The sequence below is a fragment of the Larus michahellis genome, chromosome 5 (genome assembly GCF_964199755.1).
Source record: "Larus michahellis chromosome 5, bLarMic1.1, whole genome shotgun sequence".
NCBI classification, from domain to species: Eukaryota; Metazoa; Chordata; class Aves; order Charadriiformes; family Laridae; genus Larus; species Larus michahellis.
The window spans coordinates 23,774,178-23,792,552 of NC_133900.1; the positions used below are offsets into that span (position 1 = coordinate 23,774,178).

Consider the following 18,375-nt stretch of genomic DNA (forward strand, 5'->3'; position numbering starts at 1 on the left):
AGCAAATACTACACCTAGTAACGTATCCTCTTCCTCTCTGTATCAGGGAATCACAACATGGCATTTAAAGCCAACCAGAAGAGTTTAATGCTGTTACACACTGCGGGGGGTGGGGGAAGGGTACTGCATTCCTACCACTTCCTATTTGTGTTATAGGCTTTGCCCATTAGAATGGACATAACAGTTTTATTGCCCCCATACAGCCTCTGAAAGACTATAAACTTAATACACTTATAAAACGGGACTGTTAACTGTCTCACTAGTCTGCTTTTTAACTGACAGGGCTATTTTTCTGTTCCCCTCATAAAGCTGTAAATCAGATGTAGAGGGTCATTACTTCCAGGTTAAACTTTGATACCAAATTCTCTACTTATTCCCTGAACTGTCTTTAGCGTTCTTCATGGTCTACTCCAGCACACACTGACACTTCACGACACTGTAACAGGTCACTTCAAAATTCCTGTCACATTAAATGCTTTCAGTTACCTGTCCTCCTAGGCCTCTGAACCAAATGAATACTGTACAACAGATGCCTACCTGTCCCAGCTGCTTTTGATGAAGACATTTACTGGGGAGAAGGAGTAATCTAACTAGACAGCTAAGTTAACTAAATTCCCTACAATGCTATCCTGGTTGAAAATGCCATCTTGTTTAATACCTCTGTATCCTAATTTCTGTATTATCCTTACTGTACAGGGTTATTGATAGTGAAAGGAATCCTGCCTCAAGTTATGCACTATGGGAGGAGGACTGAAAAAAGAAAAAAAAAAAAAAACCAACACCCCACTACCAAATCTTTAGTCACATGATGAAAGACCTCATCCTATAGAAAAGCGCTTACCAAGTGCTACAAAAGAGACAGTGCAGTGAACGTGGGCAGATGCATCACAGTGCAGGCTTCTAAGTCCCAGTAGAGCAATCAGGAAAAACAGTGGTAAATTAAGCACAATGCAAGTGACCAAGAGCATCTCCATCACTCATTTTCCTATCGTTCTCTTTTCAGGTTCCCTGGCCTGCACATTTGCAGGGTAGTCTGAAAAAGCAGGTTTGCTTCATAGAGCCTTGCCATGCTGTAAATCCTAAAGGAGAATTCATTAAGGTGCCAGCTGGTTCTCTACAAACTTTCCCTAAGGAAGTGGCAGAATATTCGTCTTTGCTAGTCCATCCTTTCTCTCACTCCTCCTTCCACCCCATCCTTGCCTGCCCACTTTGCAGTCAATAGCTAAGGCTCCTATTGTACCCTCTGGCATCTAGCCCATGAAATAGGTGCAAATCTCTGAACCTGTGAGCTAGTGCTCATCTAGGAAGACACAAGGCCTGCTTGGGGAAGGCAAAGCAAAAACTGTGGTTAGTGCCTGTTGTCTGTGATATAGAAAGACAGAACGTAAAGTCTGGCTCACAGCTTTTCTTCTCCCTTCACCAGGAATCAACAGAGCTATTACTTGAAATCTAATAGACAGGTACATCCCCAAATACAACGTACTTCCTTGTGTAAAGGAAGAGAGGAAAAGATGAAGAACGCTGCAGTACCTAGTAAGCTTCTGTAAAGTGCTCTTGATCCTTCTGCCTGACAGAGAAGTTCTGATCTGGCTGTTCATAACACCCAGAGCGATGTAATTCAGCTCATGTCAGAACCCAGACAACAAAGAATTGAAGTTTTGAGCTTTTATTGAGTCAAAGACAACTAGGCTTTTCTAAAATTTCTGTCTCTAAAGCTTTGTTCTCAGACAGGAAAAAGAAAGCTACGCACCTTGGATAGGACCAGTTGCAGAAGCCAGGTTCTGACACAAGAGAAGACTCATTGAATGCAATAGTAAAAACAAAATTAATAGGCTCCAAAACAGTATGTTTGTAAAATGCACAAGCAAGCAGTTGCAAACTAGTAAGGCTCATGATTACCTCAAGAAAAAATACACAAAAAGAGGGTGGTAAAAAAAGGACCAAATCTGATGCTGACTAACTGTGGCATTTCTAGTGAAATACAAAACACAGATGCCCACCTAAAACCCATTTTAACAAAAGAACATCCTGGGGTAAAGATACCAGGGGAAAAATGCTTCAAAATGGCCAACACAGTAAAAATAGCACTTCTGAATTTCAACATGAAATAAGCAAAAAAGGTAGAAAACAAGAGTAAAACTGAATACTCAGAGACCACAAATGCAAAACCCATTAGCAGGTTTATCAGTTAACTGAAGCAGTAAAGAGTTAGAATAGCCCCATCTCCTGATATGCAAAATATGAGATAATACGTTTAAGAAACAGAGAAGTGTTGCAAAGGATATTGCTTTGAATGACTGTTGTGCTCCACATCGGCTCAGTCTCTTTCCATTGATTTATTATTACGTAAGTTTGCAATACTGTCATAGAAAGAGAAAATATCACCACCTCTTCCTTGGGTTGAAAATCTTCCAGGCAGGGAACACAAACAATTTCATGCAACTTATTACACACTAAGAACAGAAACTTCATAGTAGCAGACTTGCCTTAGGCTGATACATGTTTGCATAAACCTTTTGTCAGCCTGTTCCAATCATGAACACAGATGCTAAATCTGTACATGAATAATCATAAGGAAAAAGGGGGTTAAATGGTTTGAAAAAACTATTTAGACTGTAGTCTTTCATTTGCTTTTGTCCTTCATTTATAAAAGCTGGCTCCCAAACACAGCTAAGATAGGTAGGCACAAAAAGTTGAGACCACACTGGGACAAACTCTTAAATGCATTCAGTGAAACAGTTAATGATCGGTACACATTTCTCTACCTTTTCCATGAGAAATTTTTATAAGCTTCACAAACTACAGCATAGGTTGTGGACAAAAAGACCTGGACTGAGCATGAGGATTTCAGCACATTTCAACAGTGCTGTGATCTATAATCTTCTTCTGGCTGACATCTAGAAACAGGTTCAGCTGCAGAACTGAGGTCCGGTGGCAGACGTAAATTCCATTTCCACCTTCCAAAATTCAGTGGGCTGGATCCAGAGATCCCTTAGAAAATTCACTGATGAAACGTGCTAGTACTGTTGTTTCATAGCACACGTTAATGAAATAGCTTACCAAGACAGGGAAAAATGACTTGTTCCATCCAAAATGAAATGCGAAATTTAAGATGTACAGAACCTGGAAGAATAAGACTCAAATCTGTTCTTTGTACTGATATCCCTGAGGTTTGTTTTGGCAAAAACTAACGTTGATGAGCCAGAAAACCATTTTAGGTTTTAGGTCATTCAAATACTACTACTCCATGCAATTGTACCCTATTATAACTTTTGTGGGTTAATTCAGTATAGACAAATTCAGTCAGATTATTAAATGAATCAGCAAAAGTACCTATCTTTCAAAGAGCTCATTTGTTGGACATTTTTAGATGAGTACCAACTCCTACCCCTGCTACGAAGTTGGCAAGATCTAACAAAAATACATAACACGATAGTCATGTCACCATTTCCCATGACATGCTTAATGCATGGCGTTAGGAAATGTATATGCGATTTGATCCTAACTCTTCTGCAACTGTAACAAGGTGGATATTTCAGTGAAGTACGTATTTGAGAGGCACAAAAAACTCTTGTAATTCAATTCTTTATCCAGAACCCTTAATAATATAAAATTGCAACAAGTAACACAGAAGTAGAACAAGGGAGTTAACACAATGCAGAGCCTGGGGCTTACAGCATAAGCACAAAACTGAAATCATTCAAGACATCGGATGTCAGTGCAGTGTTACAAGATATGCCAAACAGTATTCTGGATTTTACAGGAGGTTCCCCTGGTTCATGCCTGAGGTCACAAACACATGGACGCAGCCTGTTGTGCACACCAACACAGCTTTTCCCAAGAGGAAACAAGTTACTTCATTCTTGAAGCACTAAATCACTCAATCACTTGTGTTACCAGCAAACAAGTTTATCACATACAGCTACCTTCACCTAATAGCCAATCAGACATCAAGCGTTCAGCCAGAAGTGGCTGGACACGGACACACAAGTAAAACTTTCTCTCCAGTGTTGCAATAACTACTCTTCGAAGAGGCACTGCCAGTTACTATCAGTCCCAGAACCTCAGGACACTCTTTTGAGAAAGAGCAGAAAGCCATGAATCTCCCATGAATCTGTTTGAGAAATTTATTCCATGCACTTCAACAGCTGAATCAAGAGACAAAGAAAATCCAACTGAGTTAAGTTTTCTCCAGAAAATAATTGGTAAATGATTCACAGCTAGCCACTGAAGGTGTGTCAGCATGAACAGATGGAAATATAGAATTTAATAAGCAGTTAATTGCAAAAAGAAAGTCTTCCAGTTTAACTTTCCCTTTGAAAATGAGATTGGAAAAAATAATGAGTGTTAAGTGAAGCCAGTCTCTTTCTAGAATTCCTAGCACTCTGAAATAATACAATGAATATTTATTAATCCCATGCTCTTCTATTCAGGTTACACTGCACACAACCTGACTCTTCCCGGTTTTTAACCTGCTGCGATCCCAAGAGAAGAAGGGTCTCTGTGCCATAGACCGATTGATGTCAAACCAATTCAATAAAACTTCACGGTCACAGTACTCATGACAAAAGTATTAGTATGATTCTGTAGTATATTATTGACAAGATACAGCATGTTTTGAAGAGAAAACTCTGAAGCTAAGAGAGAGAGAAAGCTGGGGATGCTGATGTTCATCTCATGTTAACTAGATAATAACTGTGCAAAGTACAAGGTGGGTGAAGAGTAGAGAGGGTTATGTAGTACAGAGGGTTATGTAAAAATACGCAATTTACACAAAGATGAAAACTACAAATAACTGGGGGCAACATTGAGCACTTGAAGTCGAACATTTAAAGGCACTGTTCCTTCCTCACAGGACATCCTCTGTTCTTTGAGCTACTATGGGAGCAATGACAGTTTGGTTTTCCACTGCTTTACACCTTCTGTAGTCATTTACTGAGCAATGAAATGCAGTCAACAGTGAAAATGCAAGGAATGTGATTTTATACCATGTGGCACAACATTTGTACAGGTATCTATGGTGATAGGAAGCACAAGTAAGAGACAAATGCCTCAATGAACTAGAATGTAATTACTACAGGCTTTGGAGAGCTAGTGGGCTCATTAGATTCCAGTCAATTCACCTGGCAGGCAAAACAAATAATTATTATTACTGTTTTACAGTCACAATCCAGAGAAAGGATGTGGTTTGTTCTAGATCATGTGAGGACTCTGTGGTACAATCAGAAATTAAACCATTGTCTCTTCTGCCATCGATGTACCCCGATGTAACTCTGGCTGCATAAGAGGACAGTAATACGATGTTCAAGATCAGCTGTAATTCTAGGCGTGTGTGGCAAGTTTTTCTTTCTAAAAGGGCAACCTCCGCTTCAATCTGAAATACAACTAAGAGCATACATTTGGAAATTGGGCAAATCATTACATCAAAATATGCACTGTACCAAATTCCTTTCCTGTTCTGCATCAGAAGTGGCTCTCCATGGTTAAATTCATGGGCAATGACATATAAAGAGGGACTCAAATCTGAGTTCTAAAATCAGAGCAGTTCCGTAAAATAGAGTTAAGAAATGCATGGAAATACAACAAAAGTATCTGACGATGGAATGAGATCTTCAAGAGGGAAGGCACTAAAATGTACATGCCAGGGGGTAAAATACTGTGAGGTATTAAATGTTTACGCTTCAGACTGATAAAATTTTTTCTTGAAGAAAACTAAACAGGACACAAAACCTGAAGGCTCTCTAGATAGCAGAACCATCCCCATAAAGCATTCCTAAATAACATACTCTGCAAAAATCCCACGTGGGTGACATTTGATGGAGTTTTGTGCATTCTGGTTACTTTTGAAGTTTACTGCATTTTCAAGAATATCCACTGAATTGCAGCATACCGCCAAACAGCAGTGATTTAATTTTGCAAGGTTCATGGTCTTAGTTTCCTACTATGGTTAAGTAAGATTTCTAAATGTGTTGAAATACTGAGCTTTGTTCTCGTACATGGTTAGTATTACAGAAAACATCTCTGAATTTATACCTATACATATTATACCATGTCGCTGAAGTGCCTACAGATTGCACTTATTCCTGTTAACACCAGCCTCATCAAGGTATACATATACGAAAAGTTCCATTTCTGTTTGCACACAGTGTGCATGATACCGAACATTTAACTGTGGCCCAGGAAAACACATGAGCCCGTGGTTCATTTTAATGAATAATTTATGTCCCACTAAGATTTTTGCAAATCCTGACTTCAGCATTTTGTATTGTTTTGTTTAATTCTCCTCCTCTCCACATATATCCTGAACGCAAACATAGGAAGCAATGGAACATAGGAACAAACATAGGAAAGGTTTTAGAGAGTAAGTATCTTTTGCCAGACTGACTTATATAGGTAGAAAAACACGGTGAGCTACTGGGTTCAAAATCCTTTCTTCATGTTGTCTAGAAGAAAGCAAAAAATGACTTCATATATTTGAAGTGTTTATGCTTCTCCCATCTATTGTCAGTTAATCTAACAAAGAGATATATCCTGTCCCTACAGGTCTCATTTCACATAAACCCAAAGACCACCACAGTCTCAACAACTTGTTTCTTTAAAGCATGCTCGTTATGAAGCCGCTGTAAAGCAGTAGGAATCTATAAACGATATCTACATTTAGCTGTCTGAAGTAAGGAGTCACGCCTCACTTACCGCCTCCACTTCTGCTGGGTCATACCAGACATTAATGTATGGATGCTGTAAGGCTTCATCTACTGATATTCGCTTGGCCGGATCAATGACTAGCATCTTTGATAAAAGGTCCCTGGCTTGGCTGGCTAGAACAAGGAAATCAGATAAACATAGTATTAGTACAAAACAATCACTGCCTCCAGAGGAGGGTTAATTGGGTTAGGAAAGTAACAATGAAACAACCCTTTTAGAGATTGTTTGTATGTACTTCTGCCCCTTGCTTTGTTATAGCAAGAGTTCTTCAGTAATCATTTTAGGTCAGATTCATTAGGAAGGTGCCAACATCAGGGCTGCATACCTTAAATCCCCTAACAAGCTTTAATGAGATTTTACATGTTGTATGCAGATTCCATGTAGGGGGATGAATAATATACCCAAGAAAAAAGTGCTTGAGGTATCTGCACTATTGCCAGGATCAGAAAACAAAAGCTCGCATACTGAAGTCTAAAATCACGGCACTACTAAATCAAAGCCTGGAACTTACAGGTACTCTTACGATGCACATACTTCCTGTATCCAAAAGATAACAGCACTGTTTGACAGTCATTTCTATTCATTAGCTCCAAATCCAAGAAAATTCTGTTATTCAATTTTATTGTAGTAGGAGTATACAATGTTGTGTATCCAAAAGCATCTACTCAGACCTTTCACTTTGATCCCAGAGCTGAGGAAGCAGCCTTGCTATGAAACAGTTGTTAATTGGAAGAGTATTCTGTATAATGTAATGACATGCAAATTGGAAGCAACTGAAAACCATTACATGCCACTGTAGTATGCAGGCCCAAGTACTCAAGTGGTGCAGAACTGATACACAGTACAAATTTGCAGGGTTTCCAGAGCTGTGTCGAGAAATCCTTTCTAAACTAAACACACATTAATCACTTTCCAATTGAAGGTCAATGCCCTGCGTTCAAGTAAAACAAGACTTCAGTATATGATTAAAATCATTGCAATATATACTTTACAGGGGTACATCTAGGCACACTGTAATTGTTAGTGCTCTACTTCACATATCCAAATCAACTTGCAACATTTTTCAAAAGAAGAAATCCACCCATAGCAGATATTAAACCTCAGCTACATTGAGACCATTTTGGCTAACATTGCTAATATCTTTCTGTTGTCTACTAAAGGTAGAGCATCTGGCTGAACTGGTATTTTTCACCTAAAACAAAACAGTGCAAGTGCTGAGATTTCTGATGGAATTTCTACTGCTCCTTTGCGTTACAAGTTTAAGAATGAGAGTAAAGGAACACTGTAGCTCCTCATGGTACAGAAACATCACACAGAAAACCATGGGGATATGCTCAACACATCAGCTCAACACATATGTTCCCTTGGCTTCCCAAGCACCAGGGTCTCCAAAAATTATTTCCAACAGCTGCCTCTCAGCTGAATAAAACCCATGCAGTTATTAATCTCTGCAACTAACTGCATTAAAAGGGAGTGCAACTAGAGAGAAGAAAAATGGAAAAACCCTTCATTGCATTGTAGCTGTTGACACGCGAACCGTGTCGCTTTGTCAGACGTACCTTTGAGTTTGTTGTGTTCCGAGTCAGCTGGGAAGAGAGAGTCTGGAAAAAGTTTGGGGAAAGTGAGGCCAGCGTACTTGGGTCTGTTTTCAACATAGTTCCGTACCGTCGGCTGCAGCTTCTTCATGAATTCCGGACAGGGTGTTCCCAGCTGCTCAATAACTTTATTCCACTGATCAATATCTGAATATCAGTAGTTAAGGAAAATGAAATGCAAACACGTGTAGTCTCCTGACATTTCTGTTTGAGCGTTCTCTGAGAATCCTCAGAAGTGTTTCACTCCCTTCATAACATCTTTGCAGTCACTGTCTTTTTTTCATCATTATACCTCCAGGTCCTACAGCCTGCAAAGGGCAAAACTCTCTCAACTATACTTACTTGAGGGCACTGTGCAACCCTAAAACCACCAGCACCACAGGAAAATACACAGCTTCCTCTCTTTGGGTCAAGACTTTTTACCATCTTTATTTTTAACTTGCAATCCAGTGACTTGCACTCCCTTTTTTTACATGCAGGTAGTTTCCTCCATGACACCCTGGCTACACAGGTGCAGGAGAGAAGAACGACACCTTCACCTGCCTTCTTTATTCAGTCTGTGGAGAGTGATCCAGCTGGCTAAAAGGAGTTCTGCGTGGGACAGAAGTCACCGTCAACTCATCTGCTTCACACTTGGATGTTTACTCGCTCCAATAACTTTATTGGTGCTAATTTTGCTAAAACCACCCAACCAGCAACCCCTCAAAAGTAATTTGTTTGATTTCATAAGAATGCACTGGGACTCATTTTCTATAGACAAATCATGCCTCAGGTATAGACAGATGTTTCTCTTTAACTGCAAATGTGATGGCTACATTGCTAAACTGTTACTGACTAATAAGAAACAGGGCCTCCTGGTTAAAAAGAAATTGTATTACAGGCAATTTGTACTGAGCTTTTTTTTTTTCTTTGGTGTTGATTTTTTTAGTTTTCTTGAGACAACAATTAGGCATCTGATAGGTGTTATGGAGCTCTTCCAGCCATCTTCAGAACAAGCCTTACTGTGCCAAAAAAAATATAATTATTAAGCAAATGTCTATAAAATCAGCACCATCTTTACATCACACTGTCTAATTCACAGAGAATATTCCCATAAGAATATGATGACAACATTAAAAAAAAAAAAAAAAGGAAGAGTACATGCAGCCATGGGTACCTTGATGCTAAGAAATGCGATGGAGTTTTGTTAAGAACACACTGGAAATAAAAAGCTTTTAAAAGACAAACATTCAAAGCATTTCAGCACAGATTTGTTGGGGTTTTTTTAATTATTCTTCTAAGCTATTATTGTCATGAGTGTCATAAGTGTGGAGGAGTTTCCCAAATACTAAAGACAGTTCCTCACAATCTAGGAGAGAAATCAAGTCAACAGAATAAAGATAAGGAAAAAAAAAAAGGTCAGGCAAAAAGCAGCTCTTTGGTGCAGTAGAAATTTCAGATTTTCAAAAAAATGTTTCAGTTTCGGGAAATAGAAACAGTATTTTCAGATACCTTGAAAATTCAAGACAGACTTAATTTGGGTTCACTTGAACTGTCTTATTTTCACAAAAATCAAATAATTCCTTTAAAAATTGCAGTTTTACTAATCAGAAGTGTTTAAAGGGATGAAAACAATTTAAACATGATTTAAGAATGCTGAAACAGTGTTTTGAATGGTTTTAATTTCAACTGAAAATGTTGCTAGAAATAGCAGTGGTCTGTAAACTTCTGAACAACTTTCATTTTTTAAACCAAATCAAAGATTTATGTAGAAGAACACCTCACACACAAACACTCCATAGCCTGTATGGATCTTGTGCTGTCCATCAAAAATACCTTTTTCTTAAAAGAAAACTAAAGAATTGCAACAACAATTAAGTTATCCAAGACTATAGCTTCTCAAAGAGTAGCTTGAATATTTCATTAAACAATTTATTAGAAAATAAAGTGTTTTGACATTTTAAACTTGAATTCAAGTTAACACACCTCACTGTTTGCTGGCTGGACTATTTCAGAAGCAGGTCTTTCTGAGTAACTTGAAAATAGAGAGTATGTAAATGCTTTGCAGAGAACAGAGAACACAGAAATGAAGGTGCTGTTAGTTGTGGCAAGAGAAGCCAAGTGGGTGAGAAAGCCAAGGTATAAAAGCATCACTGGAAGCGTTACCTGTGCAGATTGAGTGAAGGCCGTTTGATAAAGAGGGAGGGCCAGATACAGGACTTGCTTCAAAGCAGACATCAGAAGCTTATGCTCTACTGTACAGAGCAGGTTAACCATCTCTCAAGGCATTTAATGAAGGCCAAAAAGAGACAGATCTTTGGGATTACAGAATGTTGCAGGACTTGGACATGTTGAGAGGGAAGATGTAGTAAGATGCTCTGGGTGTGTGTGATAAGGGGAAAGAGTAAAAAAAGATCCCAAAATAGGGCCCACATGGCAGGAACCATTGTCAATGGTCATGGGAAGGGGAGAAGGAGAATCCTGACCTCCTCCAATGGTCAGTGCCCACTGCACACCCTTCTAAGCTGACAGAAACGCTCTCACTAAGAGACAACAGACAAGCAGGCTACCGCCCACAACTGGAAGATTTTTAAGAGATGGAAGAAGATTCATGAGTCATCAGTGCAAAGACAACAGCCAAAGCCAAGAAAGCTGGCAGAGCCACCATGTTCCACTCCCCAATTAGCCTTGATTTACAGGAGGACAGCACTGTAGCTTTTGCAGCCCTGGCTTGCACCAAGGTCCAAAAATGTCAGGCTTTACACCACCACAACTTCAGGGACTGGTTTTGAGTAACTGAATGATTCGAATGGGTAATTGTGCTTCTTTACTGTATTAGTTCTGACTTACGTTGCTCAAATACTGGCAAAACCCTTTAATAAAATATATTGATTTGCTCTTTTTATATATCTATACATACACACACAAATTGACACGATGGTGCACTCAGGACCTGTTTTTGTCCTAATAATAGCAATAGCAAAACTGTGCCCAGTGAGAGCAGGTGGAGACTGAACATTTTTCAGTGAGATGGACACACACATTTTCTCTCTGGTATTGTTTCTCCACTTACCTAGGCCTTACTAGCACTGGATTATATTCTGAAGTCCAACACATGAAAACGTGCAAGAATGTAATAATGTTCTTGCTGAATACTGGTCCAGCTCCATTTCATTGTTATCTTTCATACAGTCACTGGTTGTAATGCATCTGTGGTGCCCCTGACAATAAGGTTGTACCTGTCATGGTACAAGATTAAAAAAAACCAAAATTTGAGAAAATTCTGAGGTCTACGTGTCGAAGCAAAGAGAAGAAGCTTTCTGTAGCTGGCAGTCAGGATTAACTTTAGCAATTCTGGAGAAAACAAATGTTACTATAGAACAGTCCTAATGTAAATCAAAACCTACTGTAGGTTACGTTCACCAATGAGTGGTTGTGACTATAGATGTTATTTGCACACCAACTGAAAAAGTGTTAATGATTACGTATCTCTGACAGAAACTTCCCAGGCCAAAAAAGATTAACCTGTATCTGAGTGAAAAAAAAACTTAAAGAAAAACTTCTGCTAACAGAAGGCCCTCTTTTTCCCCTTGAAATTAAGCAAATGTTGGACAGACTGGAAGCTGGAAAGAATTACTACCCAAAGCTCTGGAAAGTGATGAAATGTCTGCTTTAAAGCTCTTTGAATCATCTCAGCTGTCCCTTGCCCCAAACGGGAATAAGGAAACCTGTCAGCTATACACAATAGCTGTATGCCTTAAGACAGAAGAAAGGATTTAACCTGGATTTATTAGTTTGTCTCTGGCACTAACACTGCAGCATTTTTACTAACATTAAGATAGCCAAAGTTACAGCAAGTAAATTTATTTAAGAAAACAATTCTAAAATATGTATCTTCTGAATGAAGATTTATCTTTGAGTGAGGCTTCAGGTTGCCTCAAGTCCCAACCACTTTTTCTCTTTGCAGTCTAATACCATCTTCTCCTTTGCCTTCTAAATACTTGGTTATTTACTTGGAAAATAACTAGAATCTGAACTTCAGATTAAGAGGTGTATTTTTCTAAAGCAAATGCACAAAATTTCTAATGGGAAAAATTAAATTTGAATGTACAATAAAGTATTTCTATTGGAAAAATCAGATTCCACAGTGAAAGCATCTATTTAGAGATAGAGGCTGAAAGTTTACCATTGCTTTTGTTTCTGTTCCCATTGATGCAATGTGTGTTTAGTATTTCAGAAGTGTGAATTAAGGACCACTGTTCTGTTCCTTCAGCTGGCCTGCAGACTTCAGTTAAATTACATTTCTGCAAACATTCAAACAATCCGGAAAACGGAGCTGGCTACAAGGGAAAACTTAGAATTCTTCTCTCTCAATCAGAAAATATTAAAAGCATTTCTACAGATGCACAAATAGCTTGTGATTAAGAAATGAAATTTAGACAACAAATTGTTGTCTTTACACTTAAGCTAGCTAGCCTCAAAATGGCAATAATTTTTCTTTTTCATTCTCACATAATGTCTGTGTAAATCATACTTCTTTTTCTGAGTGAAAGATTATATTTTCTTATGATCCAACACAAGGTTTTGCAGGAGATACTGTTTGCAGTAGTATGCTCTACTGCAATACAAATAACAATATACTATGACGCATGTATAGTTAAGCCTATTCATTCTTCCCTAGTAGTCAGAAACTTGTCAGTGCTCAGCTGTTTAACCTTTAGCAATAACTTACTGTAATCTTACTTTTTTCTTACTGTAATGTTTCTTTTCCTGAAAAAAGGGGGAGAAAAAAATCTCCTGTTGTAAATCTAACAGCCAACCAATCACCAGAGACCAATCATCCCTTTTCCATGCTAGTCTGAAGTGTGGCTGTGCTAGAAAAGCCTCTTCCCAAAATCCTCCTCAAGCAATATCTGTGGACTGTGATGTGAAAACCACAATTAGTTCTGACAAAAAACAGAACTTTTGGAACTGTGGAGGACAGCGGTGGTGATGGTGGGCAACGATGCTTCCCTGCCCAGCATACAGGACTCCACTTTCTTCACCTATGAAGCAGCACATCTACACTAGCTTTACTGCACCGGAGCAAGATTTGCTCTTTCTGGCTAAATGTGCTGCTTCTGGAGATGGTTAGGGCTAGGGCACGTCAAATCTTGCTCTTATTAAGACAGGCACAATGAAAACAAAATGGACACGGACTTCTTCCTTCACAGCAGACAGACAGGGTAGCTTTGTCTCTTTTCAATCTCAAAATCTTAAAGGAACCAACTTGCTGAAAGTTTTATCCTTAAATACACGTTTCCACTGATGAAAACTGACTGCATTGCTTTGGGTACAAATTCTTGATGCTCCTAAATTGTCAAAATTAGAATAATTATTATGAGGAGCTCTGTATTGCCCTCCCCAACATCAAGTTGTCACACCAACAGTAAAGTTGATAGCTCAACCCATTTTCATTTTATTAAATTGGACCTTTTTTAAAAAAATAATCTGTTAATAAAAACCAAACTAACCAGCTTCACCGTGGGAGACATCAGCATCAGATACCTATTTTTTCCACAGTCAATTTACATACTGATGTCAACACAGTTTATAAAAAACACACAAAATAAATTGAAAACATTAGCATCTGACAAAACAGCAAGCGCAGAGCATTTTCTTTGCCGAGGTGAATGCTTTGAGAAGAATGTGTCATTTGCAAAAATTTGACTGTAACAGAAAATATTTTGCAACTTTAAGAATAGTAGTTGCTATTTATATGCCATAATAGAACATGTGGTGATAATAAAAATAACATGTAGCACATAAATAAAATTACTTCAAAAGATTACCATTGATCATTTGGAAGTTAGAAGACAGCAGTGTTGGTTGTGTAGCTGTCATTAACCCTTTGGAAGCATATCTATGATGACACCTCCACTAAAATTTTCAACTGCTATTTTTTTTAGCTGGCACTTCATTCAGTTACTGAGCATCTTTGCTTACACAGCAGCAAGCAAATCAGTGCTTAGTGGATAGTCCAGATATTGCAGCAGAGGTTTGCAATCTTGCCCTCAGGTAAGCATTACCGTTTTCCTCACAGATGTCTCCTCACCATTGCAGTATCTACTCATACTCCTCCAGGCTGTTTCTAGCCTTCTAGAACCTTCTGTTGTGGTACACTTGTGCCTTTGTAACGTGCACAGCTGGATGCACAACCATCGTGTACCTCGCCTAGGAGGCAACCTATGAACATTAGCATTATTAAATACCTTTTAAATGAACTGTAAAACTGTGCGTAAAAGCCCGATATCCCAGTCGCTGTGACATGCATAACATGATTGCAGTTGTAGATAGCTTGTATGGCCATCTATGATTTATACTAAGAGAAACTGACATCATTCTAACCTAACATTTCTCTACTTGTCTCCTTGTAAGCAGTCCCAAATACAGAATTTAAAGGCACATTCTTCCTTGTGTGCCCAAAATGCATTCTGCAGCTGAAAAAAAAACCATAAAAAAATCCACGTATATCTACCACTTTCACAGCTCACCAGAGGACTAAGGTACCTTCTTAACTCCTTCAGATCATTTATGCAGTGGCGAGAAAAGAGTGACAGTCTCCCTCAAAATTTTGAGAACACCACATGGAACAAGAGTCAACTCACAGGTACAGTCAGCTTTCCAAATAGCTCCTGAGGCAACACAACAAATCATGTTGTCATTTTCTCCTTCCTCGAGGCAAAACTATATCCAAGCTTCATGATAATAGTTTCTCTGTAAGCAGAACTACTGCTGTCAACCTTGAAAAGCAGTTTCATGTAACATTAAAAAAAAGAAAAAAGCTTTAGAGCTTTAGCTAATATTAAAAAAAAGAAAAAAGCTTTAGAGCTTTAGCTCACAATTAACTGCATCACATGCACACACCAAAAATGGTAGAGAAATAGTAAAATTTGAAAGATAAGTAAAAAGACAGGGGATACTGGACACTGCAAAGCATTCACTCACAAAAAAAAGAATAGAGGTGGATTCTGTACTCGGCTCCACCCAAGCGATTTCAGTGAATTCAAATGGATTACAGGAGTGGAACAGAGCTGCAGCCTAGCTAAGCACTCTACTCCGCACTTACTCAAAGGCATTTCCTATTTTTCTGCTTGTGATTTTTCCATGACCATGTCAGATGGCTCTATTTTGTTACTGAAGTTGTTTCAGTTAGCTGAACAGACTGTTTAGTTCTGAAAAACAGGACAATATCAAATGACCTATACTCCTTAACTGCTGGAAAATGGCAAATAGTAAATTTTGCAGTCAAATATATGACTGACAATGCATTTCTCATGAATATTCCATCTTCCCATTTCAAAACTGCTTTTCACAGTTATTTATGCATAAAAATGGACACAAATTAGCATTGAACACTCTTCAAGTCACAGTGTGGTTGTGAAATGAAGTGCTGCCTGTGAAGAAAAAATTGCTGAAAACCAGTTCTGGTACGCTGCCAGTCTTAACCCATTTTACATCCATTTTATGTTGAAGAGGAAGCTTTTTTTTTTTCTTTTTTCAAGAAATAGATTTCTGATTACTGTTGCTCCTTCTACACTTAAATACATCCTCAAGTATGCTGCCCTCAAGCTCTTAGAGCTCATTGCCCCTGCTGATGGAATTATACATCTCCCCAACTCCATTACATGTCTGAAGAAATAATATTTTTTCCAGAAATGCTAAGCGTTTTCTATGCAGATTTAAGGAGTGTCACGAGGTCATCAATCTCAGCAGGCTCGGTCTGCTTTTTCAACGTTCTGACTGGTTTTCAGCTGTACAGACAGGCATAGGAACGAGAAGTGCCAAACCCCTGCCAGTGGCTGATCAGCAACAGGGGAGAGGTGGGGGAGGACAGATTTGGAGACGAGGTGGCTTTAAGGAAGGGTGCTCAGCACCCTGAAAGAAACCAATGACATCGTCCTCTGTTCACAGAATAGACACTCGTGGAACAGCAGAAGAAAAGCAGAGTAGTACATAAAACACAGTGCAAATTTAGCAACGTATTATAAATACAAATGAAGAACGTGAACTCAGTTACAGAACAATCCCAAACAAATCAGCGTCAAGTAATGCCAATTTCTGTGGGGTTATTGCAACAATAAAGAACACATAATGGTTTAATTATAGAGGCTTTCCTTGATTTCTTTTTAACAAGTATGAAGCTGTGTCAAAGAAACTAGTTTTTGAAGTGCTATATAGGACTTGTTCAGTTCTTTTTGTACTTACTTGTAGATTACACCTTGCAAAATGTAAGTCCATTAACATAAAAGCAGTACTGACTATAACACTGAACTACTCTAACCCCCACACTTAAATTTCTCACTCCACATTCACAGAAAACACAAGCCAGCCTGGGAGCACAAATAGGTGCTAATGAGTTCCATCAATACATAGAAGGGAAAGGTTTATTTTCACATATGCAGGTGAGATGTGCTCCAAATCCCATGAAAACTCATGGGAGTTTTAGCGTTCATTTCAGCATGCATATGATCATTCAATGTTTTGGACAAAAACAAATCCGAATCTTACTAGACAAAGCTGTGAGAATATTAATGATACTTGGTCTGTTTGGACGTCTTGTCTACTGATTTAATGCATTTATTATCTACAAATCACTTCTGCTGATGTCAAAAATACATTCTGCTTTCACATAATAGTTACACATACTTAAATAAAGGATGACAGACTGAAGTCCACTATAACAGTTTCCAAGGAAATTCCCAGCCTTTTGAGTCATCAAATTGCTACAAAGTGATAATTTTAGTCTTGGGAAGCAGAAGTCATCCCCAAACTAAAGCCATTTCCAACTTTCCTATTTCAATACCACTTGCAGAGCAAACAAGCAAAGAAACAAGCATTTCTAAAAGTCATGTCCAAGTTAATTGTACCTTCTTCCTAAAATGCAGAATCTCTCACACACCATCCTGAGGAAAACTGACTTGAGCCTACCATGCTACAACCTGAACTTAAAAAACCCTGTCATTTATGAAACACCACCCCCAATTAATGCCATTAATAAAGAGACGTTTTTAACAACAAAACTAAAAGCAAGTGGTCACTGGCTGCAGAAATGGATTCCGATGAACCACGTAGGATGCTGTTTTCCATCTCCTTACACTATACTCACTGTGGTTTCCACCTAAGACTTCTTTTACTGAGAGGCAGTAACGGTTTCTTGATATTTTGGCTTGCAAGGATTTTGCCATGGGACTTAACCCAGCTCTTTAGATACAGTACAAAGGTATGTCAGCACTAGTCTAGCAGGAAGGGGCTGGAGGGGAAAGGGTTGGAGGTACCTACTGAGGCTAAAACAGCTGCTAGGAAGGATACGATCAGTGCCAGGAAACAACACAGCACCTTTAATCATTTCTCCCATGATGCACCCTACTGACCACATGTCAACTGAAAATAAAAATGAAATGAAAGTAAACAAGAAAACAGGAACAGAGAAACAAATAAATGAGAAGACTTATCCAATCATGCCATAGCACAGAGCCTGCAGCCCACACCGCAGACACAGACCTGCCCGTCACTCTCTGCTGATGATTTTCTGCTTGAGCATGCAAGTTCCAGGACAACACAGCAGGTCTGAGAAAAAACAACTCCAACAGTTTTCTATAGCCCAATGTGGGTGAAAAACAACGCTATTAAATAAAGAAAACCAAGTGAGACCCACGGCTGGCTCCTGTGTCATAATACAACTTTAATTAAAATTTACCGATTAATTTTGTCTTTTTTAAGTTTTCATTTGCATTCATTACACAGGTTGATACTGCTTTGTATTGTAAATGAATGCTGATCTCTGTATTCAATGAGGATATGCAAATTGCTTTTCCTTTATCCTTTCAGTTACCAGAGATCCATGCGTATTTTCACAAGCTGAACTGCCAGAAGCCACAAAAGGAACTTGGGTCCTCGTGAAGACATATCCACCTCTTATTTAGTGGTATGAATAGAATTTGTTGAGATCATTTGACTCCAATAATGCTTGCTTTAGAGCCTGTTGGCTCACTTCCACTGAACCTCAGTGGTGCCAGCAGTCCATAATAAGAGTCTTGAGAATCTCATAGGATTT

The 18,375-nt window shown here is 38.7% G+C and overlaps 1 protein-coding gene across 14 annotated transcripts in view; it reads right to left on the bottom strand.

Moving 5' to 3' along the window:
* MAPK10 (mitogen-activated protein kinase 10) overlaps positions 1–18,375 on the bottom strand; it is a 163,314-nt gene that overhangs the window by 17,228 nt on the left and 127,711 nt on the right. For 12 of the 14 annotated variants that reach the window (XM_074589159.1, XM_074589158.1, XM_074589160.1 and 9 more), the window contains 2 exons: positions 8,265–8,447; positions 6,694–6,818 (listed from right to left, as the gene is read on the bottom strand). In XM_074589159.1, coding sequence (XP_074445260.1) covers positions 6,694–6,818; positions 8,265–8,447 — 308 coding nt within the window. Of the gene's footprint in view, positions 1–6,693; positions 6,819–8,264; positions 8,448–15,825; positions 17,703–18,375 lie in introns of those variants that run through there. The other 2 variants (XM_074589164.1, XM_074589163.1) reach the window with 2 other exon arrangements.